This window comes from Sinohyriopsis cumingii, chromosome 15 (assembly GCF_028554795.1).
Source record: "Sinohyriopsis cumingii isolate HCF-2022 chromosome 15, ASM2855479v2, whole genome shotgun sequence".
Taxonomy (NCBI): Eukaryota; Metazoa; Mollusca; class Bivalvia; order Unionida; family Unionidae; genus Sinohyriopsis; species Sinohyriopsis cumingii.
Window position 1 is genome coordinate 146296494 of NC_142975.1, and position 27769 is coordinate 146324262.

Here is a 27769-nt window from a genome sequence, read left to right on the forward strand (position 1 = left end):
ACTTTTTAAATTTGAACATGAATCTCAAACACTTGAATATACATAAAACACTGAAAGCACAGTTTGTCAACTCGATTTCGTATAACTTTTCTTTGGATAAGTCGAAATGGCCACGCAGGGCTGTCTACATGTGGTTAACCTCGCTATGCAGTGTAACCCACTGGGCAAGCTAGTCGTGGGTAAAATTCCTATACAGTATAGACCACAGGGCTAGCTAGTCGTGGGTAAAGTCCCTATGCAGTATCGACCACAGGGCTAGCTAGTCGTGGGTAAAGTCCCTATGCAGTATAGCCCACAGGGCTAGATAGTTGTGGGTAAACTCCGTGTGTAGTGTGGCTCACAGGAGTAGCTATTAGTGGATAAACCCACTCTGCAGTATAGACAATTCTTACAATCTATATCCTGGCAGTGTCCGTTGGATCAGCACAGCAGGTTTTGTGCAATTTGCAAGTCCTATCAATTTATTCTTCAGTTTACTGACGCGTTATTTAGTTACTGCGGGCTTCTTTTGTCAAAATATATACAACTGACAAGTGCAAAACTCTATCCCGGAGTGTGATATATGTCTTCGTGGTGGTAATTTTTTTCTTTTCTTCTGAACACAATTTCAGCTTTCTCATGTATGTTAAAGTGATCACAGGTTTATTATTTTACTCTATAATTCGATCCCATATCATCAATTAAATGTAAAATTGTTATCCCAAAAACATCTAAACAAGAATGGATATTTTACCACGTGGGACATTTAACAATATACTAATACTGAATGTTACATTATAATGTGATATCAGCTTATATTACAATTTCACCCTTCTGTCAATCAATATCTCAGCCAACATTAACAAGGAAAGGAATGTATTTTGTGTTAGACTTGTTTTATTTGGCTGTTTTCCTACACCCAAGTTATTAGAACATGGAAAGAGAATATTTTTATCCCTCAATCATATATTAATTTTAGTAGTGTTAATTATCTTACAATTTACAATGACTTAGTTAACAGACTAAGCGAACTGAACCATTAAGCCTTCATCTCCATCATTTCATTTAGTACCATGTAATTATGTTTATGAAGAATTATTGCAAGCTATATAAGCCGCAATGTATTATTTATGCATCACACTATCATAAGTACATAGATTAACTGCTTGGACCCATAGTAAAGGGTGTAAATGATCTGCAGGAACAATATCAACAAGAATGATGTCCTCGTATGCTTTGAATAAAGGCCCATTCTGACATTAAAGCGAGGGCAAATTGAAAACGAGGCTGTGAAAAGCGGGTACGGATAACCCCAAACTGTTTCTTCACTTCATTCTTATAAAACTTAAATGATGCAGAGCTGTCGATATTTCAAAAATGGTACAGATTTTACCATGTTCAATTAAAAGTTTTAAAAATTAAATTTTATTATTATACACAAAGAGCGATGTATGCCATTTTTAATTTTGAAATGAAATAAGCAAGAATTGTATGAATTTTAAGGTTGATGGCTTCAGTAGTGAGCGATGACTATGAAATTACAGGAACGTAGACCACTCACTCTGCTTATGGGTGATACTGACAGTACTCAAAAAACAATTATTCTCCGTATACATTATCTACATTTGCTTTTCATGCCTGAACATTCCCGTGTGTGAATTCCATATAAATCATATATTAATCACAAGTACATTCATGGACAACTTACAGTTATGTGATTATCACAGGTTATTCAGTGTTTTCTGGATAGCCTGAATTGTAAACAAATAATCTAACAATAAATAAGGACTACATCTGTGGGTACTCTGACGCAGAAGTAATAATTGAGATCTGAGTCCGTATGTCGAAGTACGACGTTGTCATAGCAGTTGGTATTACGTTCTCGACAGTGGTGCTAGGAAGCGTCCGTTGTTTAAATTCTAACGTCTGTCTGATGCATAAAGCACGAAATTATTAGTTACTGGTGAATAATCGCTGTCGGTACTGTAGAGATGGACGAACAAAGCAGACGTGTGTACATACGCACCATTATTACAGTAAACAAGTTAATGATCAAAGAACATGAATTTATGTAAAGTAAAAGCGAAATCTGTCAGTTTGAAATGTGTGTATTAAACCCACATTCTTATAAATGTCTTTAGGTCGGTACCGTAACTTAACGACGTACAAGGAACATAACTTTGTATGCTTCTGGTATGACTTTCTTATAATTCCAGTTTGATTATATGCTCATTCGGGATCGTCAACACACGGCCAGTCCCTAGTCCCCAAACGTATTGTACAAATAAGAAATCAGATTGCAAATATTTACACATGCAGCTGTATTTGTTCTTTGTATAGGGTACGTGATTGATAATATTGGAGTTGTAGTTATGAGTTTCATAAACTCTGCTATTATGTGTCAGTTAATGAAATATGATTGGAAACTATTGCGCTATGAGTGCAGAACAACCAGAACGAGGAAAATACTCAGAGATGGCTTACGAAGCTTAAAATATCATGTACTCGGCCAATTACAAAGTGTTTTTGGAAAAACAATCGATTGAAATAGTGTGGATTTTACAGTTTACATTTTCTTATCTTTCCTGCTATGAGTCAGGTCTCTACAAGATGCATTTTTACAATTTAAATTATGCAACTGGACCATGCGCCTCAAAATAAATTTGCATTTACCTGAAAGTTCTTTTCACCTGCAATAATATCCTGATGCTATTAATCGAAGATGTTTGCTAATGTTGGGAGAGAAGTATGAACACAGCCAAGTATACCACGTATGTCCAAGATGCGGAGTGTTGATTATGTTGCAATCGTTCATGGAATCATTTGGTTAATGATAATAACATAAAACTGGATGTCATTTGAGGTATTTATTTCATTTTCTCCAACACCAAACCAGTTCCAGAGGATTATATCGTTCTTTTTATCACGAGCATTAATCACCTTAGATAAGGCGGGTTTTCCAATCGATGCGTTATTCTAGATACAATGTTACCCGGCTTCGAATAATTTGTATGGCTTTAAAGCCTTGTTATCATTGGCAGGGCTCAACTTGTACGAGTTATTTTCTGCAAGATTAAACTAAAAGTTAGTTGTTTTTTAAGATTAAATTGTGTATTATTGGACAATATCTGTGCAAAGTCAGTGAAATAATTACGGTAACTATTGATGATGTCTAGAAATCGAAAATAGTAAACATATTTAATGTTCTCCCTAGAAACGAAAACTCATTTATTCCAAAAGGAAACAGATACAGGATATTGGCCTAAAGAAACATCTGCCTACGCATGAAAATTGAAAACTTCTATAAAGGTCGTGTTCTCGCCAGTGCCAAAAGAAGTTCAAATTGTTTCACGTTGGTAATAGAGCTCTTTTCAACCATGTAAAAGCCAAGGAAAACTAATTAGCTACACAGTAGGTTGGATTTGAACAAAGAGCACACATGGATCGAAGAAAGTAATTAGATATTTACATTCCATCCGGTTATCGGTGGGATGTCGAGATGACAAAAGATAAGAATACAATCAGTGAATACTTTGAGACAGTATCCGATAGACGCTACTGACCTGTCTTTGTAATCCAAGTTTCACATGCTAAATAACAAATTATTTGACAATGTGGAACTTTTACATCTGTGCATATCTATAGTAGTTTGGAACAAATCTAAGGTTTTTTTTACTCATTTCTGACAGAACATGTGGAAATAAATATATATTTTTCTCAAAACCGTCTGGAATATGTGAAAAGATATATTTGCAAGCTTCAGTGATCAGTGCACAAAACAAGAATTGGGTTAAGTTTGCTGCCTGGAGTCTTATAATGTCTGGTACAGAGGAAGGACCCAAACTTGGTGCTCCGATTCCGAATATAAGTATAGAGTTGGCAGGTAATTATGAAACTTTACCATAGTCTCATTATTATTATTATTATTATTATTATTATTATTATTATTGTTGTTGTTGTTGTTGTTGTTATTATGATTATTATTATTATTATTATTATTATTATTATTATTATTAAAATATCGGTGACTTGGTACAAAGGTAAACTCGAAAATATCTGTCTTTTGTGCATTTATACATAATCACAAATAATGCCTACATGTTAAAAGGCATGGATTATACATAAAACTTTATGAATCGTACTCAATTTTAAATTTTCCCTTTGTTTACAAATATTGAGAAAGGATATAAATCATAGAAGTTAAAATCTTCAGAATTATGTTTCCAATTCAGTTTCAAAACTTTATCGTTATTCAGTACATGAGAAAGATTTCATGTATTTCAGAGTTATTATGTTTGTACTCTAACAACTACAGTAACCGAGCTAAGCAATTGCTGGAGGGAATAAAGAATGTCTAATCCATTAAATTGTGAGTTTTTTCTCTCTCATTCCTCATAGCATTCATCTTCGTTATTGTCACTTATTACAATGTTTGCTTTTCAATGGACATATTTATTCAAAGCTATACATCTGATTTCCTTTTACTTACCATAAGCAAATGGCAAACATGCTCTCTTCCTGCTTCTAAGTATGGCAGGCCTCTTAAAGCGAAATAAACTAGATGACTAAAAGATCTATTTGGAGGCCAGACTGTTAGAATAATTTTTGTGATCTTTATTAGAAATATATAAGAACACTAGTCATTCTCCAAAACTGCTTATTTCATTTATAAATTTAATCCATGGACCAATATAACTAGGTAATCTTTATTATACTCTAAATATCTATATAAGAAAATATGCCGATTTTATGGATAATTCCATTTTTCGCTCTTTGTGCACCAGTAATTGCTGTTTATCAATAAGCAGTTATAAAGTCTATATAAGAGGTATGTCATGCCATAAATTTATTGGGTTGATTTTCTTTTCTGTTTTTATAAATTTATCCCTTTTTTGCGGGGAGGGGGGGTGAAATTTAGGAATGAGTTTTGGTTAGAAAAACAGCTGCATGCTGGGTTATAGCGATTCGGTAATGCCATGCTTGATGACACCTAAGGATCCAATATTATTTCACTCTTTAGCACTAAAATCTTCAATACATTTTAGCTAAGAACAAACATGGGACTGGACTTAGAGTTCTTGAAGGACCACTATCTCCGTTTCAAACCCTTTAACAGACAGACAGACAGACACACACACACAAATTAGACAGGAAAACCGGTGTCCGAACTTAAATAATTGTATTCACTTTCGCCTTTTCTGTATGGCACTTTGCTCATTTCGTTTTAAGATTCTAAGGATAAACAACTGTTCTCAGATTCATAATCTCAAACATTTAAGCAAACTGCAGCATACTCTAACTGCATCCCCTCGCTTTTCGCCATTATGTTTAGTTTCACCCAAATAAAGTGCCTCTCTACTCATATAAAAACGTGCCCGTACTCATACAAAAGTGTCCCCTTATCCATACAAAACTGTTCCCATACTCATACAAAAGTGTGTCCATACCCATATAAAAGTGTTCCTATACCCATACAAAAGTGTTCCCATACTCATACAAAAGTGTCCCAATACCCATACAAAAGTGACCCCATACTCATACAAACGTGTTCCCATACTCATACAAAGTGTCCCCATACCCATACAAAAGTGTCCCCATATCCATAAAAAGTGTCCCCATATCCATAAAAAGTGTCCCCATACCCATATAAGAGTCTCCATACCCACACAAAAGTGTCTCCGTATCCATACAAAAGTGTCCCCATATCCATACAAAAGTGTCTCCATACCCATGCAAAAGTGTCCCAATATCCATACAAATGTGTTCCCATACTCATACAAAGTGTTACCATACCCATACAAAAGTGTCCGCATACCCACATAAAAGTGTCCCCATACCCATACAAAAGTATATCCATACCCATATAAAAGAGTCCCCATACCCATACAAAAGTGTCCTCATACACATATGAAAGTGTCCCCATACCCATATAAAACAGTCCCCATACCCATATAAAAGTGTCCCCCATACCCATGCAAAAGTGTCCCCATATCCATACAAAAGTGTCCCCATACCCACACAAAAGTGTCCTCATACCCACACAAAGTGTCCCTATAAAAGTATCCACATACTCACTAGTATTGCTTTTTCCTAACATTCTAAGACCATTCTGTACATCAATAGACCAAACCTTGTCAGTTCGTACGCACGGACTGGCAGCATCTCTTAACGCTACCATTATCTTTAAAACGAGCAGGGATAATTACAGTTGCGGTAATTTAATCTGGTTGCATAACCACAAATGGGTGGAGAAGGTCTACCTTTTCAAGAAATAATAATTCCGTCGCCCCGCCTTGGATAGGTTCTACGAGTCACATGTCACAGGAATATTGCATATTATAGTCAGTTGATCCACCTTCCTTCTACAATTTTTACCCACCTCAAAAGTTCATGATATCACTGGGTAGTAGATGCATTTTTTTGGACAACACATTATATTCATGTTTTTTTAGCTACACAGTTTGCATCATACTTTTACTATATGGTATAGCATAAAATATATGCATTTATTCGTTGTGAGCTTTGTCTCGTATGCTATTGCATTGCGGGACACGAGCGTGACACATTCCAATGGAAGCATATGGTACGGCTGAGCTTTGGATTAACTTGTTTTCTATCAGCATACATCCCAAACCTTGCAGGAATAAATTTATGCTTGCAATATAGAATCAGTAAGCATTGCTTTATCATCTATATCCATATATGACACGGTTAAGGTCAATTCCAAATCTTGATCAGCTTTCAAACAGTGTTGTCCCTTTTGGTCATCGTTATATATATATAAGCCACCTATCTTTAAACACACACACACACACATATATATATATATATATATATATATATATATATATATATATATATATATATATATATATATATATATATATATATATATATATATATATATATATATATATATATATATATATATATATATATATATACACATATATACACATATATACACATATATATTTTTATATATATATATATATATATATATATATATATATATATATATATATATATATATATATATATATATATATATATATATACACACATACATATATATCTACATACATGTATACATACATGTATATATACATGTATGTATATATATATATATATATATATATATATATATATATATATATATATATATATATATATATATATATATATATATATATATATATATATATATATATATATATATATATATATATATATATATATATATATATATATATATATATATATATATATAGTTATTTATATATATATTCATTGATTTATTTATTTATTGTTACCCCGAGTGGTCTAAAGCGCTCTCCGTTACGGATCACTGCCATCTCACCTCTGTCTGCGTGGGTTCGAGTCCAGGATTCGGCCAATGTGGGTATGTGAGAAAGCTTGCCAGTAGCTTCTCGTGGGTCGGTGGTTCTTCTCGGGGTTTTCCCGGGTTCTTCCTCCACCATTAATACTGGCCGCCATGCATAGCCTATCGTGTGCTGAAAAATGGCGTTAAACCCCACAGCAACAACAACAACATCAACAACAACAATTTATTGTTACCACATACATTAAAAATAACATGGCATTTAAAGTGTTGGTATAAAGCAATTATATATACCATTACTATTGGTATATCAAATTGTGATCAACCCATGGCGCAATAATACGCATGTATAAACATTCTAGCGAACGTCTGCAGTTGATTCTAAATCAATGATGAATTTTCACGCACTAATCATTAGTAATTTATGAAAATAACGATGAAAAGTATTAATAATCCTCGTTTTCTAAATGATTTTAATATGGCACACATTTTCATCACAATCCTTTCTGATTTCTGTTCCCCCTCCCCTCTCATGCATAACGGACAAACTAAGCGAAAATGAGGAGTAAGAGAGAAAGGAAATTTGGGCTGGATTTAAACCTTGAAATAGAAATTACACCAAGTACCCTACAAGAATATGGTTCGTCGTAACGATATGTGTGCACTTTCCTTGGGATTTATCTAAAGTGTTTATCAATGATACAAAGTTGCAAAGCATGTCGACATTGCACAGTAAATTCCTCGGTTACGCGGTACACAGGCTGTGATGTATTTAATGTTTTGTTTTTGTTTTTGTTTCTTAAGCATACTATAATGTTCTAAAAATCAACTATTATTAATTAAATAAGAAAATGTCCAAAGGCCTGCCTCTCTCTCTCTCTCTCTCTCTCTCTCTCTCTCTCTCTCTCTCTCTCAACCGTCGTAGCAAGATGCTGGCAAGAAATCTATGAAAGGGGATTTTAGTTTGTATCATCCCACGATATCTCTGGAATTATGAATAACGGTAAAAGTTGAGTCAAACCGACCAAAGGATGAGAGAGAGAGAGAGAGAGAGAGAGAGAGAGAGAGAGAGAGAGAGAGTTTATGGTCTGTGGCGCTGTTACTAAAGCAGAATAATGACTTAGATCAACTGTAATATATTGAAATATTTTAATTAGTTCTTGATTGGTTCGTCATTTCGCTTACTTTCTGTTCCACATTAATTTCCATGAGCCGGTAGGTGAATGGCTTAGCGTTCATGTGAATGGCATAGCTAATCAAGTCTTTATAGTGCTCTACTTTTATTCTTAAAACCATCTTTCATGTTTAAATCATAAGTGTGTATTATATTGATTTAAACAATGTGAAGGAAAATAGAAACTAAAAAAGCAATCACTTTATCAATATGCAAAGGTGATTGTAAACAGACATAAAAGGCATAGAACTACATTTTGTAGCGGACACACTCGGGGATGTGAGGAGTTTATTCACTAGGTCCATACACAGCTGCCTGTAGTAAATCTTAACCGTTCAAGGGGCAAATATATTTATTTGAATGTGTTATAAATAAAATATATGTACGCTGTATCAGTAATATGCCACTCGTTGTATAAATGTTTCATTAAAAGGATGCTCGGCAAGCCTCGTTTTCCGTTAATGAAAAATGTATACATCTCGTGTTATATCATTGATACAGTGCATACTATATATATATATATATATATATATATATATATATATATATATATATATATATATATATATATATATATATATATATATATATATATATATATATATATATATATATATATATATACACACACACACACACACACACACAGAGGGGGGGATAAAGTTAACGATGTGGACGAGTTCACTGAGTCCCAAACGGAAATTTCAAACAAGGAAATGAATGAGCGTGATATTAGCAATGTCCACAATAAACGTGAGAGACGCAAAATTGAAAATACTATTCCGATCATTGAGACAGTTATTTAGGAGAAAATATTTGTAACTTTTACTAAATAGAATGGTTCAGACTATGACCAGTGCTCTCTAGGGTCTATAAAAATACTATAGAAAAGCATATTGAGGCTAAGGGCTATCGTATATCTATCTGATGTACCATTTTACAAGTCAGTCAAAACACTAATTCGAGAAAAACATGCAACTGAAGGTTGTGGTAGGAAACAGAGCATCAGAGCCAAGGCAACGAAAAATTATTACTTCTTCTGGCTAAATGGACTGTCACACAACAGCTACTTTACAATTTTCCCCATTTAACTGTTTTGAGACAATGTTAGGATATCGATAGAAGAGATACACTGTGTAATACAGGTCATAGCTGGGGTTCCTGCAACAACGAGTATGCAAGTGACAGTGCATAAACATATGTCTTCTTGATCTGATAACAAGAATGTTAATAAATATACTTATATTTATACAAAATGTATTTTCTTGATTCTACAAATCCGACTGACATTACCCATGTCACGAAAAGCCTGATACTCACCAAAATTGTATTGTAATTTCGACTACATTTTCTACTGAAATCACATTCTTTTCACTTGACTTGATTGATCCATAAATCGAGTCCATAATATGCAGAAAAGTAGAATTGAGTTGGACCAACAGAAAAACAGTCCACTCATTCCAGACCAAATGGAAAAGATTTTTAATAAATTTTAAGTAGACCAAAATGAGAATTGTTTAAACTAATGTCGAGCGCCCGGCTAAGTTCAAAGGTCCATGCCCGGTGTTATGGGCGCATTACTATCGATGAATCTACGGATGTGTATTTGTTTTGAAATATAACATAAATTCAGTTACTTTGTTTCGTGAAGTTTATTCCATTTTTATTAAACCTTAGGTAGGAACATTAAATCAGCATATAACAAAAGTGTTACTGCATTTTTATATGATATTCTGAACTCGTTTTTCCGACTAATTACTGCATTCCCAAGGTCATGCAGTATTACTCAGAAAAACACTCGTTCATATTTTCCATACAAATGCAGAAACACATATATATGTGGACACTACAAGTGGACACTATTACTCGGGTGAATTCGCACTGTACTAATTACTGCATTCCCAAGGTCATGCAGTATTACTCAGAAAAACACTCGTTCATATTTTCCATACAAATGCAGAAACACATATATATGTGGACACTACAAGTGGACACTATTACTCGGGTGAATTCGCACTGAGTGCAATTAGTTGTCCGTGCTACGAGGTGACCATTATGCCATTGTGAACAGATAGGCTTGACATATTGACACCAGTTCAGTTTGTAATATTTTTATTCTGCCATTGCAATTTTCGTCTAATTTGCAGATATCCGAAGATCAAGCGAATCCTCAACCTCGAGTAAAGATACCTTTCAGTTTAGCAGCAGTAATAGCGGTCTGCGATTCCAGCAGCAGAGTTTGGATAGTATCTCTCAATATAAACTTCCCCCTTCAAGCCCTGGTTTTCTCAGTGTAAACTCTGCGGTGAGCGAACTGGAGACGTCGGTGAATGTCAGACGTTCATCTGAAGCTGGTCTCAGCAACATATCGGGGTAGGTTATAGAGATATACCTCATTAACAGGTGTACGTATAGTTGAGTAGTTAGGTAAATGTGAATAGTGAGCCAACAACCCTCTCATCCATTTTGCATTTTCAACGTTACAAACAACCCACCATCCCATCTACCACAATTTTTGTAAAAACTTTACTTCACCAGCACTTGTTTTGTTTTTTCTTCACACAACCTAAGATCACCCACTCTCCTCTGGGCCAAAATGTTCATAAAAACACTAGACCGCCAGCACTCAAACTTTTTACAAAAACACTACACCAATAATTTGAAATATTTTCAAAAAAATTCACCAGGGCAATAATATTCAAATCTAAATTCCAAGACAACAACGCCTGTTTGATATATTCTGGAAACAAATTCAATACAACCCGGTTATAGCATTGCTTAGCTGATGCTAGCTTTTCGCCGCGTGTCATCTCCATCCTTAAACAATTCAGTCCAGATGAAGTCAGTAATTACCAAACACAGCATCTGTAAGATCGCCATGGAAACAATAAGACATAGATGATCAACACCTAGATAAAGATAGCCACATTTGAAATAAATAAATGATAAACTTCATATACAAAAGTAATCAATGTACCTTATACAACTCACTCTACTATTCCAGTTGATAAAGAAATAGCAAATAAACTTAACAAAATAATTATTTTACATATAGGTCATCGAACAATTTTGACAAATATACTTTAAAATTAATAATGATGGTTCATTGAATAAATACAGATGACAACATGTTTGCAAGATTAATTAATCTCTGCACTATGGACGGCAATATCTTATTGGCATTTATGAGATTAAATTATACCTGAGTTTGTAAAATCAATATTTAGTTTTCACAAATAAAAAATATGTGAACTGAAGGCACAATACCATGAACTGAAGACCAGTCATTCAATCCAGCAAACGGCAACTTACATCGCAATACCATGAACTGAAGACCAGTCATTCAATCCAGCAAACAGCAACTTACATCGCAAAAACAATTTAATATAATTTGTAATAAATTTAACATCACTTCTTATCATGACAGAAGATATGTTTATGTTTAAAAAAATACTTTATGATAATGATTATATAAAACATAACACTTCACGTTAAAGATTTGCAGACGCTACGTCTGCTGATGCTTAAGTCCATATAATCGTAAAGAAGAGTTGAATGCTGGAGGCAAATTCATTATTGCCAGTTGGTGAAACAATACGATGAACTTATTTCTTTCTTCAAGAAAGTAACGGACCAACAGACGTATGTGTTGTATAGCTTATGTACCTAAGATCAAATATAAGATTATGTACAACGTCTGTTTCGACTGTTCAAGACACTGTAAATTAGTGCCTCACAGATGAAAACAGTACAAGAAGATTTCTGACTCCAAACTTCGAATAGACCATACATTTTAATGCGGATGATATAATTTTTATTATCCAGTGATATGGTAGTTTGCATATCAGATTATAATAACAATCACAAAAGTCACGATTTAAATTTAATGTAGGAATAAATGCTACTATAAATATCGAGTCATGTATTTCAAAAATTTAATACAAGCAGGTGACAAACAGTCTGCAACAATTAGCCAAATAATAAACAATGAGAAAAGCAAGAAACCGTAATAATCATGTAGATGATGACATTGCAGCGACAGTACCTGCAATAGTAAATATAACCCTTACTATCGTAACAATAAACCTTACTATTACAGCGACTGTACCTGCAATCGTATCTATAACCCTTACAATTACAGTGATAGTATCTAGAATCGTAACTATACGCCTTACTATTACAGCGATAGTGCCTACAATCGTAACTATAAGCCTTACTATTACAGCGACAGTACATATAATCGTAACTATAAGCCTTACTATTACAGCGATATTACCTACAATCGTTACTATAAGCCTTACAATTACAGCCATGGTACCTACAATCGTAACTATAAGCCTTACAATTACAGTGATAGTACCGACAATCAAAACACATAACCGCAACTAATATAGTTCATAATTTAGAAGGTGCAAATAAACAGAACATTTATAATTGTATCTATGATTGAAGAAGTGTAAATAAATTTTAAAATAATTACTTTATTTTCCCTGAGGCTTTTTCTTTTAGGTTACAAATAATAAACAGTTTCAAACAATTGCAAAGAACAAGCTAATTATTGACAAAAAGGCATTTTAAACCAACAAAGAAATGTTATTCAAAAACTCTTACATAAATAAACTATTAACAAATTACCTCTGTAATTGTTGGGAGTTTTGAACCGAGTTTTTCTTATGTAATGGACAAATTACCTTTTTACCCCATTTCCCTCGAAATATACAAGAGCCGAACATTTTATTAAATAGAATCAGTAAGTAGGGTACAATATACATGCAAGTTTTTTGAGTATCTCAATTACACAACCATCAGGTACTCTATATTTTCATGCTCAATTACCAAGCGTCAGGTTCTCTATATTTTCATACTCAATTACACAACCATCAGGTCCTCTGGATTTTCATACTCAATTACACAACCATCAGGTCCTCTAGATTTTCATACTCAATTACACAACCATCAGGTCCTCTAGATTTTCATACTCAATTACACAACCATCAGGTCCTCTAGATTTTCATACTCAATTGCCAAGCGTCAGGTCCTCTAGATTTTCATGCTCAATACCCAAGGGTCAGATTCTCTATGAAGCGTTACTTTTAGATGCATACACTTTCTTCTATAGTAATTGGTTATTCAAACTATCACAATCGTTATGATTAGTTTTGATGTTGCTATCTGCATCATCGCTTACAATGACTTCGACATCTCCGTTAAGTAACATTTTAAATAATCGATTCGCTGATATCCATAAATATGAGCAGCGTTTCTCGTTTCGTTATTAAATGTTTCATCATTTTTGCAAACAAGAGCAAGGTTATATCGTTACTACAAATCTTTTTCACTGCTTTTGAAAATAAACCTCATTCTTCTGCCTAACCATGGTTTTAAACCTGCTTCTGTATTGTTTGTACATATTAATATCTTTTGCATGAATACTTGCGCGGAAAACTCTCGACCATGTATGTTATCTCTGCTTGACGCATTCTAACTCGTCATCCCAACTGGCTGTTGCATACTTGCTTTACCACAGCTGCCGATTTAGCGTCCTTTCTAACCACGGCTGTTGCTGTAATGTCCTTTCCTTAACACGGCGTTTGATGTAAAGTCATTTCCTTACCACAGTGGTTGATGTACCATCCATACTCTGAACTAACTCAGCATAATATAATAGTATCTATTGCATAGATGGAAAGTTCAAAGACATGACAAACACAAGAGCAAGACTGGCTTTAAAATTATGAGAACAATTATTTCATTTTAGTATTCCATAGCATTATATATATCCGTTATTACCTTTACCACATCCACAACTATCAAAGTCATCATCAGTTGGGTAGAAACGTTTTGCTATTTCTGTATTATTTCTATATTTAAATGTGCGGTGGGCAATAGACAGAATCGTGTCTTTTGAACACGCCAACATTTATTATGTTTTGTAACTTTGCAATTTAGAGGTATATTAAGATTGTCATATTCCTAGGGTATGTCGCTAATAAATTCATTCGTCAGTTCATCACCGGGTATGAAATCTAAAATATCTTTAACTCTTCCATTAAAATACGCTGCTAGACTATACTGGCAATTTGGTTAGGTTGACAATATCTTCAGTCTAACTTTCAACAATACTAATGCCATTACTGTCCTTATCGTTATACATAAAATAATTCTCTGGAACTATATGCACAAAGCACATATTTATATTGTGTGATACGATACTAAATTTTAATAATATTACAACTAATTCTTCAAGATTATAACACAATTTTAGAAATATTACAACTCATTCTTCAAGATTATAACACAATTTTAGAAATATTACAACTCATTCTTCAAGATTATAACACAATTTTAGAAATATTACAACTCATTCTTCAAGATTATAACACAATTTTAGAAATATTATGACTCATTCTTCAAGATTATAAAACATTCATTAAGATTATAGCACATACTTCAAGATTATAACCCATTATTTAAGATTACAAAATATTCTTCAGGATTATAACACATTCTTCAACTTTATAACACATTCTTTAAGACTTTAACACATTCTTCAATATTATAACACATTCTTCAAGATTAAAACACATTCTTGATACAATTGCCTGTGATTTCAGTGCTTCATGGATAAAGAGAAAAATACCAACCGAATTTCTATCTAACCTGTGACCCTTCAGCCTGATAGAAGAAACGTCTTTATAACCTGATAGGAAATCATCAAAATCATGTTTATCAGTACTCCAAATATTTCATGCAATGCAATTATATCAGATGATTTACAATATTTTTCATTGCATTATCATTGTTATCCTTTTGTGGACCATCAATGATCTATGAAACAAGGAAAGACAGGTTGTATGATTCGAATTTAGATTACTGTAAATACTTGATGGGCCTTGACCTCTTTCTGATTCATCCGAATAATCACTATTACCATTTATCAGTATGTTGAATATCAGCGACCATGTGATCTGCATCTAGGCCTTCAACCGCCGCTAAGTCCATATATTTTCTTCATTCCCATGGTAAAATCGGTAGTACTATCAGCGTCATTGTGGACAAATGTATCATTGTTTGCAAACAGAAACCCAGCTCAAGAGGTACGGATGTTGCCTCATGCATGCTCCGATACCCTCCTCTTCTAGGACTATGTGCGTCACCAACGTTAATCATATTGTCATTGTCACAGACATATTTGTAAACTTCATTGCCAGTTATCAGTATATATTATCTGAAAACAGCAAACTTTCCTTAGTCCAGTTCGGAATTCATCATGGGCGATCGTTTCTAGTATTCTGGAACAAGCATGCCACTTTTTGTCTCGCGCAAGCGAGCAATAACGTTCATTTTACTGACCTTCCGGACATGTGCCCTGCTTTGCATATGGCAAACTTGACAAAAAAAAGGCCTCGGAGGTCAGAATCATTTCGACTTCGTAAGTGGTGAACGGACTCAATAGATATGTTCAATGCATTTTCAATTTTCAATTTTTATACTTTTAAATTGGTATTAAAAAAATTCGTTTTCTGATGGCATTATATCATTTTTATATTGGTTTTCATTAGCTATTACGTATCATATGCTGACTAATCAAAGCATTTTTCTTTTGTTCAAGATCACACAAGTCAAAATAAGAGCAAAGAATAAAATTGTCAGTATCTATATCACCAGTACTCATCGTCGAGAAAATTTAATTCATATAACACCAGATATTTTAATGTTGTATCAGATTCATAGACTGTAAATTCTATTTCGTGCCAGATGGATTATTTTGAAATGGTTTATTTTTTATCTTCGTCAAGTTTATTCGTTCGAATATTTTCTATTTTGTTGCATGCATTTTTTCATGTACTTTTCTAAACACGTTTTGCAATGGCTGCTTTTGTTGAACGCATTTATACCTCTGAGTTTGTCACATCTGAAGCATGCCTTTTTTATTTACTCTTATACTTTTTACCATAAATCGTGCACACCTAAATATCTGCACTTGTTTTAACATTAATTTAAAATATCTTTATGACTTAGTCAAAGCTTAACTTGAAATAAAACCTGAAGAAAACTTCAAACAAAACTTGAAGAAGAACAAGAAAAAACAAGATAATAACTGTCCATACAAAATGTAATTTTGTTGCAAAATAAATGGAAGATAGGGGGAATATTCCTAAATCAAAATAGCAGGAAAGTTTACAAAAGATAAAAGATAGAAGTTTAGTCAAACTTTGAAAGCGTAGGCAAAAGATTAAAAAGACAAAACAGAAAATTGAGAAAAGAACAAGAAAGCATACCATGCAGACCAAAGAATAGGACAAAACGAAACTAAGTTTCTGAAAGAAGAACAAAGCTCAGTCATAATACACGCATTATTTGACACGTGCTTGTGTAATTGCTATTTTTTCTATTGATTATGTATTTTAAAGCTCTGTCAACTAGTTATGATATAATAGCTACTACGTAGATAAACAACTCAGAGCAAGAAGCAGATAAAGTAAATAAGCATCAACCTATGTTGTGAAATTAAAACAAAAACTACTGACTAAAAGAGGAATATAATTGACAACGTTTGCCGTGCACCATTTCATTCATCTCTTAGAGCAAGGTGCAGTATGCTTTCCACAGGAATATTTAATTTTAAAATAGATTTAACAGCTAACAAATGTATATAAGAAGACAGAACATTGGTGATTCCGATATATGAGTCAGATTGCAATTGACTGTCTGATAACACACGTGTTACCACCAGATAAAATAATTAAGTAAATAAATATAGTGATCAATTGAGTGTTAATGTGCCTTGTGATGGGAAAAGAAAACCCAATTACGTTCTGAAGTTAAAAATAAACGACGAAAAGCAAAACGGAACAATCAAACAAAGCAAGACGACAGCGACTACGTATATGATAAATCTTACAACACAAAATAATGTGGCAAAGTCTATTTACATGATAAACCTGATACGAATGATGTATTTAAAGACATTGAATATTACAGATGATTAAGGACAAAGTATAATCTAATTTTAACTGGATAGTTTCTAGCATGGCAATTGTATCAGTAGGACTAAGTATACCAGCTGATAATTTATGCGTTGCCTGAATAGCTACAGGAGTTATATCTCCGTTAGCATGTTAGTGGATATGGTTTAACTTTACTAAAGTTTGTTGTAAAAGCGTTCAAAGAAAGTCTAATATACAGTAAAGTTTAAAAACATGATGAAAGTTTAACCTATGCTGTAAGTAAGTTGAAAGGTATTAATGACAGCGTGAGCCAAGCAATAAGTGATGTGAAATAAGTCGTGAGGAATTATACAAGATAACTACCGAGTATAACAAATGCAACGAGATGAAAACAAATGCAGCAAGGAAGAAAGTTTGCCACATGGAAAGGGAAAATATAGATGCGGTTTAAAACAAAACATACGTTTTAGAGGAAGAAAAGAAAATTAATGAAAACTATACTCAAGAAAAAATCCTACAGCCAAGAAGAAATCAATAATTATAAAAAAAGAGTACGAAATAAAAAGAACGGGATATGCAAATAAGACCGTAATAACAAAGGATATAATATAAACGAAGAATCTAAATGATGTATGTTTTAATGCTGTTTAAAGTCTTCCTTGTTTAAATGGAAACTATCTACTCACTTACATTAACGAAACGAATGATGCCAAGATTATATCAATACCAGACGGTGTCTATATTATGTAAATGACCAGACGGTGTCTACATTAGGTAAATGACCAGACGGTGTCTACATTATGTAAATGACCAGACGGTGTCTACATTATATAAATGTACATGAGCAGTACAAAAGAGGCAGTAGCTACTAAGAACGCCATTGAAGATAGAATAGGTATTGAATGTAATGTAATAAATTTGGAGTATGCGCATTTGGTTATAGCGCCCCGTTTTAAGGAATTCTTAGATTTTTGTAATTACTTGCCTGATTATTGGAATTCGGTGAAATTAAAATATTCCTTTGCCCAAAATAATTCGCCAATTACTAGGAGCAAACGTCACGGAGTAAAGTGTTAGTGAATTTCCATGGAAAATAATAAAGTCGCTACTAAAATCTAATGGTGTACATTGGTAGTAAGACTGCAGTGGTAGTATTTACGTTAGGAAACCGGTAAATTACACTATGGAACCAAAAAAAAGGGACTCGGCAGATACCGTTTATGTCGCCATGGTGGCAAATGTGGTGCACTTGTACTGGCTCATTGTGCCTGAAAACCATGAACTGACTGGCCTAAGGTGGCGTAGTTAAAATAGTTCCTTGTGTTAAGGGTTAGTTGTATAGTTTCTACGGCGTGAACTGCTGGCGCTACGGAAACCTAACAAAGAGAACCATGCAGATGTGCGGTTGATATATATTTGGCAGGTTGTGAGATCTGGGGTCTTACACTGATTAAAGTAAAATTTATGTATATAATGGACACGTCGGGCTTTCTAATTTACATCTGAAGTTGTATGGAAATCTTTGGAAATTTTGGGGTAAACGTATGACTTCTAGCGGGAATCGCGCCAGGGTTTGACACCGCTCGGTCAAGTAAAGAGCCCTGGCTTGTAACAGTGTGTAACATATATCTAACCTTTAAGTAATTTTGAATTTTTTAAACCTAAAAATTTAATAATTTCTTTCATCAACTAAACCACAAAGAATTACTTCAACCGTAACTCCGCGGATTAGTATTACTATTCGGAGATTTTAACATGTTGAAAGTCCATATAAACAGCAATAAAGAGGCACTATAAACAGATTATGTCAGCATCGAAGATGAAGAAAGAAAACCAGTACATTTTCACGGTATCCAGTCATGTACAAAATTTCACGTAGCTCGCGAAAGGATACTTTAGGTCAGTCAAAACAGTTTTATCATGCGTACAAAATGTGCATATATATATATTAAGGTGACCTAGTTTTATCATGCGTATAAAATGGACATATATGTATTAAGGTGACCTAGTGAGTTTATACTTAAAGAGGACCTGGTATTTTATTTTTGAAGAGGACCTGATGTTTTCATTTTAATGAGGATCTAGTGATTTCAGTTTCAATGAAGACCTGATGATTTTATTTTGAAAGAGAACCTGGTAATTTTATTTTTAATCCTGGGATGAAGACAATAAAGATCCTGCTCTAAGTAAATCCCTGCACAAAGATTTACACGTGAGCAACCGTATTACAGATTTTAAAGATGCGATAGAAAAATATGACACCACTAGAAAAGAAAATGACAAATAGTTATAACAATGCTCGCAACGCAAAGTTCAGGCGATAAAGGTATATGTCCCCATCAGAGTCACAAGTTTCTTCATATGTGTGTAGTAGTTTACGGTTTAACGGCACATCAGTTTAAAAAATGTTTAGACAAATATTTTATTTTAAAAAGAAAATTAAATAAGGAAGATAGGGATTCAAGATAAATGTAAATATATAGTAATCTGCCACCTGATTCTCGCGTTTTCTTCCCTCCCTTTGTCACTGTACCTAAATACTCGTCCTTAATTTCATCTACGTTAAAAATAAACTAACTTTACTTTTGAAGGTTCATTAAATAGCCATTGAATCTTAAATATTTGCTATAATGATCGATACAGGTGCTGAATCCTTATTTCATGTATATGCATCTAAAATTTATATATCTCACTCCCAGGTTGAAAACATTATGATTATTTAACCAGTTTATCCTTAAATATCTTCAATTCTTTTTTAATTTAACAAATTTAATCAAAGACGTAATCTTTGCAACAGCATGTGTGTCATATTGACTAAAAGAATTTGTTGTGGGTGTTAACAGTGTCATCTGAATGATGTGTATTTTAATATGTTTTTATTTATATATCTGGAAAGATGTTTGATTGCTATGTAAACTGTATATTTAAATTATATAGAGAATGTTAAAGCGAAAGTAAAACGCAGCCGTACGTAATTCTCAACACAGTGTATATAGTGTTTAGGTATGTATAGGCCTGACACACTGTTTGAAACTCTTTCTTTCCACCAAATTAGAGCAAAAGAATGTAGATAGTTGTGCGTATTTGTGTTACTTTATTTTCATTTACATTTACATTTTGTTTTGTCTTTTTTTACACAGATCTTATGCATGGACTTCCAATTCGTCATCATTAACTTTGGGCAGGTACGAGGAAAAATCATGTGACTGAATTGCAAGTTTATAGGCAATACCGTTAGAGATCGTGTATATATAACCGCAATATCCATTGTTTGATGCATCTTTAAGCAACTGTATATATATATATATATATATATATATATATATATATATATATATATATATATATATATATATATATATATATATATATATATATATATATGTGTGTGTGTGTGTGTGTGTGTGTGTGTGTGTGTGTGTGTGTGTTTTCAACTGTTAATTATGCATCTGAATGCATACACAATCATGTGACATGTATTTATGTGTTCAATCTCGACTAACGCATCCATCAGGAATGCACGCGATTACTCTGCGAAAAAGCATACTGTGTTGCTGTACACTTCGCAGTTATTTGTAATTGTACCTACACAGTTAAAACATAATTCAATTTATTTCATTGTATCAAATATCTTTAATAAAAAGTGTACGCAGTAAGAAACGAATCATAAATAAACTAATGACATGACGCCGACTAACAAACATGCAATGGCAAGCATATGATCTATCTACCTAGATTTAGAGGGTCACCAGGTGTTGCGATTGAAAACGAAAATTCATAGATAGACAATGTTAATCGCTACATTTGCAATGCTTGCATCAGGTTCCATTAGGAATAAAAGACTATTCATGGAATAGTTATTTTGCTTAAATATCCAAACCTCTTGACACAAGGGTATATATATATATATATATATATATATATATATATATATATATATATATATATATATATATATATATATATATATATATATATATATATATATATATATATATATATATATATAATTTATGACTAAATAGAGATAAACAGTTTTATCAATATTTGTATTATGCATAATGCACACTTATTAAAGATATAGAAAATAAATACATAAATAAATTAAAAAATTATATCTTAATATATTCTTGACAAATGTTAAATAGTTTATCAGAACTCAATTTATATAATGCAAAATTATGGTGTGCATAATGCTTACTATCAAGTATTTTATAAATAATTAATCATATTATATCGAGAATTAATTTAGAAATACACTTTCATTTTTAAAGAATTAGTAACATAATTTTTTGATATTAGATTATACTTTTACCAGTTAAGTTTTTCTGCAAAGTTGAATAATATAAAAATATTCTTATCCAATTGTAAACAAGGGACATAATTGATTAAAAAAAGACAACATAATTAATGAATGTCGTATAGTATTTTGGAATTTAGACCTTTTGGATATACCGTATTAAGACGGTGAATCCAATAGGTTTCCTTTAGCAGACGTTCCATTTCAGAATCAGCTTTAAAAATAGGTTGGAAGGAGAAATCTTGCAAGGTATGGGAAATTTTGTTAAAATGTGCGGCAGCATGAGATGAAAATGATTGATCGATATAATTTTTATATCTGATCTATGTTGGTTCATACGTTTAGATATTTGTTAACTGGTTTGTCCAATATATTGGATGCCACATTTTTTGCATGTTATCAAATAAATAACATTTGATGTTGCACAATTAGTATCACAAAGCAAAAATAATAGTAATAATACGAAAGAAACTTTTAATCTGCGTTTATTATTTTATTTTATGTTTTAATTATGTCCCCTATTTACAATTAGTTAAAAATATTTTTGTATTATTCTACTTTGCAGAATAACTTAATTAGTGAAGGTATAAACTAATGTCATAAAAATAAGTTTACTAATTCTTAAAAAAATGAAAGTGCGTTTGTACATTAATTCTCATTATATTATGAATAATTATTTATAAAATACTTGATAGTAAATATTTTGCACGTCATATTCTTTTATTATATAAATTGAGTTGTGATGAAATATTCGTCAATAATAAGTCAAGATATAATATATTATTTTTTTAAAATTTATTTATATATTTATTTTCTATATCATTTAAAAGTGTGCGTTATACATAATAAAAATATTAATAAAATTGATTACTTCTATTTAGTTATATATATATATATATATATATATATATATATATATATATATATATATATATATATATATATATATATATATATATATATATATATATATATATATATATATATATATATATATATATATCTGTGTGTGTGTGTGTGTTTAAAGTCTTTATTAAGTTTTAAATAATAAAATCTTTCTGAGTTACCATACGTATCGGTTTAAACGTCTTCATTGACGGCTACGGTGACCAAGTGGTTAAAGCGTGCGCCTCGGATGCGGGAGGTCGTGTGTTCTATCCTCGGCCGAGTCATACCAAAGACTTACAAAAATGGTACAAACAGCTGCCTCGCTAGGCGCTCAGCATTATCAGGTTTGTGTTAGGACTGGTCGGCCTGGTATCAGGATAATGTGACTTCGTGGGACATCATGCTATATGTCTGCGGCATAATGCCCCAGTGCTAGACATCACTGTAAACTGTCACACTGCAGACATCGTAGCAATATGACTGAATTTTTTTTAAAGCTACGTTAAAAATCCAAATCACACACACACACACACACACACACACACACACACACAAACACACACACACATCAGTACATTATGAATGTAAACAAAAATACGAAATGTATGTCACTGCAAGATATGGAACAATCTAACAGAATCATACAATAATGTAAACGCAAATATAGCTTATAATTCTTTGGGGTTTTGATGTAACAGTCATAATAAGTTTTCAAATATAAGAGAGATACAGCCGTAATATCTTAAGCGCTGTGTTAAGACCAATAGCAAACATATCAATCAATTTAAATATTCCGTGTAATAAACCATTTCGGTATAGCTCAAGAAATAATCAAGAAAATTCCAATTTCGTCATGTTCTCCTAGTTGTTTTTACTTACAAAGGCCCTGTTCGTGGAACGAGAGCTATTTTATTTTTCATACAAATCCACAACACAAACACTTGTATCCAACTGCTCTTAACGAATACAGAGGCTATATTCGTGGAACGAGAGCTATTGATTTTTCATACAAATCCACAACACAAACACTTGTATCCAACTGCTCTTAATGGATACAGAGGCCCTATTCGTGGAACGAGAGCTATTTGTTTTTCATACAAATCCACAAGACAAACACTTGTATCCAACTGCTCTTAATGAATACAGAGGCTATATTCGTGGAACGAGAGCTATTTATTTTTCATACAAATCCACAACACAAACACGTGTATCAAACCGCTTTTAATGAATACAGAGGCCATACTCGTTGAACGAGAGCTATTTATTTTTCATACAAATCCACAACACAAACACTTGTATCCAACTGCTCTTAATAAATACTTGGCTTAATGTAAATTCTTCGGCTCCTAAGCCCAGCATACAGTTTGTTTCGCACACAGTGAATACATTTTTAAATAAATATTGGAATCCATTTTCATGGTAACAACATTCTACTTTATAACCTGTCCCCTGAATGTAAAAACGTTTCCATTATAGAAAAATATCTCGTTGTGAGGAAAGGGTTTAAACATATCATTCCTACTTTTCCTCCACTCCACTTTTTCAGTACAGAGTGGGGAAATAATAGTATCAAATGAAATTCGTTTACGAACTGTTGAAATGTGCATCCCAAAGCATCCCTCTTTTCTCCTGAATAGATAGATGTTAAGAATCATCTCTATGGAAATATCAAATAAAATCTAAATTATCTGCCGTATATTAAATGTTACGTAGTTAAATTCCAATATTTTTGCATGAACTTGAAGCTGTGCAGTACTAATTCGAATTTATGTGGATATGCTGTTGTGCATCAAAGTATCACAAAAAATATTTTGGTTCGGTTGGGCTAAACCTGTTTTTAAAGTGTTTTGCCCAAAGGGTGTGCCAATTTTAGCTGGGCAATGATTTTAAAGTGTTTTGCCCAAAGGGTGTGCCAAAGTGGGCAATGAGAGTTACATAATTGTCTTTCTCAATGACACAACACGGTAGGTTACTTCGCCTGGCATGGGAATCGAACTCATTATTTATGCATAAGAGTCCAATCACGCTACTCATAGAGCTACATCACCTCATTCTGCCCCTTGAATATTATCAAACCTATAAAAAAAAATTGTTACAGTGATGCGGAATAAAGAAAGCTGATATCTAAAACTACTTAACACAAAAACCGATTATCCAAGTGATTCATGTAAAGAACCACTTCCCTAAATCATGGAGGAACTGCGGTACAGAATTTATTTTGTGGCTCATTGACAATCACAACAATTAGCATGACATTCAACGAATAGTTAATAATTCTTTATCTTTGCAGAAGCTCGTAAATTTCTAGTCTCTGTTTTTTTTCTGATTTTAGCATGAATTGTGATATCGATTGATGGTCTGGAAAGTGCCTTGAAGGAAGGAAACAGTTTTACATTTCTGTCAGGCAGCAAAAATATTGATCTCCGTTAAATTCAGTAGTATCGATGTAATGTTTCATGGCTGGCTGTTTAACTATTATTCAGTTGTAAGCACATCCGATTGAAATAGAAGGATTTAGCACTATTAGATACAGTGGCAGGAGAATAAAGCCTGAAACTCATACGAAACTGGGTAATTACATTTTGCAACGAAGCTTGCTGTCATCTTAGCAATGAACCAATTGCTTCTGAAACCTCAAATAACGCAACGTTAATTACTCTGCCATCAATAGCTCCGTTCTGCACACAAAAGTAAGCCTGTCTCTCATGGTTGGGAATGTCAGGTGCAAAAGATCAGCTATTGTATCTCCTTATGTTGAGCAATATCGGTAATGAAAATGATGATTTACCTACAATACTAACCAGTCCTTTCATCATCACCTTAAAAAATCGCCGAAATCACCAAATGACTATTTTCAGTTTAGCATATGCTAAAAATGACTCTAAAACCAGTCAATAAAATATTGCTCATTAGTAGCTCTCGTGCATTAGTTGTCTTCGTGGTAGAATGGAAAATATTCCCACCAAAGCAACGTGTTCTGTCAGGAAGCTGTCCACTTTTCGGATGACAGTTTTACTTTCTGACCAACAAAAAGCCTACAAGGCAAAGTACCTTATAGCGGGCTTTGCGAAACCAAACCAGGCATTTATTGTATGTTGAGAAATACATACACCAGTAATCTTTCAAAGCAGTGTAGCTGCTATGATAGACCTGGAAGGCCACTGACTTCAAACACCTGGATTTAGCAATCTAGTTTTATATCATCTTTTCTCTTTAAATTAGACAACTGTTTAGAATCTACTTTGAAAAGTCAAGATAAATCTGAATTATCTGCCGTATAAGAAACGGTTAAGAATTTTTAACTAAAATCTTCAATCACGACCTTTAATCCGCAAAGTTCCAATTCTAATCAATTACTATATAGTGAGATATCGATGTGCATTTTGGTTTAGTTACGCTAAGCAATACATTTAAGTTGTCTTGTTCATAGGTTTGGCTAGTTTTGTTGAGTTTTGAAAACAAGTGTCTTGCTCAGAGAAACAACATGGTAGCCTGCCCGGCCTTGCATGCAATCAAAGGCGGTGTTCATGCATTCGAATCAATCACAATATCTACAAAGCTATAGCGCCCTCTGTGTTGGATATATTCTACCCCTTACACGTAACCAAACGGATGATTTTATTATTCTTTTGAGACGGAATAAGCAAGGCTAATATCTATTAATACTTAGAACTAATGTGACCCCTAAAACGGATGTTCTCAAACATTCATGCAAAACGCCTCTCTTCTAAATCATGAAGGGACTTCCGGTAAGGAATTTATATTGCGGCTAAGTGCCAGCGAATGACAATTACAACAATCAACGAATAGTTTAATCATTCTTTATCTTTGCAGATGCTCGAACATTTCTAGCCTCTATGTATTTTTTCTTCTGATTTTAGCATGAATTGGGATATCGATTGACGGTCTGGAAAAGTGCCTTGAAGGAAGAAAACACAGTTTACATTTCTGCCAGGCAGCAAACATAATTGATTTCTGTTAAATTAAGTAGTAAAGATATCATGTTGCCTGGATCAGACTTTATTCGGTCAATTATAAAGCCTGATATTACTGTCTTTAATATGATTCTTAATTCTGTACGGGTCAACAGCAATACGGCTTATTGGTTTCCTCACATTGATTTCAGCTACGTAAGAAAATGTATTGTGCTAACGTTTTGATATTTTAGATCAGGGTATGAAGGTAATGAAACAAATAGGGCGTTTGTTTCACTCAATATATTGATTTAAGCCCTGAAATATAGCATTTGGTCACCGTTTCGCGTCATCCATGACATTTGAAACATTAATGAAACAATGCATTTAACTGAATAAAACCCCATAATTGCACATTTTGATGCAATCTATGTTATCTTTATAGGATGGTATCGGAAAATGACAATCAATGGCAGATGAAAAAGCTACAAAAGTCATATGAAACTTTGGTAACTTTCAGACTGACATACTTGCAATGAATATTTAATGAAGCAAAGTCTTTAAATAAGTTCTTATTATATTGGTTCTCTAAACAGACCATGAAACACATCGACATCTTCTGATAAACTTTCATCGCTGCAAACTCACTGTCAGTAACATCATGTTTGCAAGAAAATCATCCGAGACCTAGGTGATATCTTATTCTTTTTTCATTATTAGTAGAAAACGTTCGTCTTGAAAACTGACTAAAACAGACTGACTTTGCTACATAGATAACAGTGGTACTTTAGCTATATCTTCACAAATGCTATGACGATATTTTTCATCGCCATTTATATGACGTATTTGGCTTCAGCATATCTAACGTGAGTAGCACCCTGAGCGAGCACCTCAAGAACCTGGTCCGTGCCTTCTCCAGTCGGACAGAAAGAGTGAAAGAAACCACCATCCAGCCCCCAACCCCATCCTCTCTCTCCGATTTCGACAACTCGGATGCCTTCTCAGGTGAGTACTATTTATCAGTAAATGTCATAGATGAGCTCAATTTGATATTTCATTCTCTTTCCAAGCAGTCTTCTTTTATTATCAGACTTCTGCTACTGCTGTCAACTCTAATGATTGTCAAAACGTTTCCTCGTGGATCTTCTTCAAATTCTCTTTCCAGATGATTTGGAACAAAAGTGTAATATTCACATTTTCGTACATTTTCGATTTACATTT

The 27769-nt window shown here is 33.2% G+C and overlaps 1 protein-coding gene across 4 annotated transcripts in view; it reads left to right on the plus strand.

The window, feature by feature from the left end:
* Positions 1 to 27769, plus strand: part of LOC149783001 (uncharacterized) — a 94398-nt gene that overhangs the window by 33957 nt on the left and 32672 nt on the right. For 2 of the 4 annotated variants that reach the window (XM_089934564.1, XM_089934566.1), the window contains 3 exons: positions 10643 to 10868; positions 20587 to 20631; positions 27405 to 27553. In XM_089934564.1, coding sequence (XP_089790690.1) covers positions 10643 to 10868; positions 20587 to 20631; positions 27405 to 27553 — 420 coding nt within the window. Of the gene's footprint in view, positions 1 to 3779; positions 3863 to 10642; positions 10869 to 20586; positions 20632 to 27404; positions 27554 to 27769 lie in introns of those variants that run through there. The other 2 variants (XM_089934567.1, XM_089934565.1) reach the window with 2 other exon arrangements.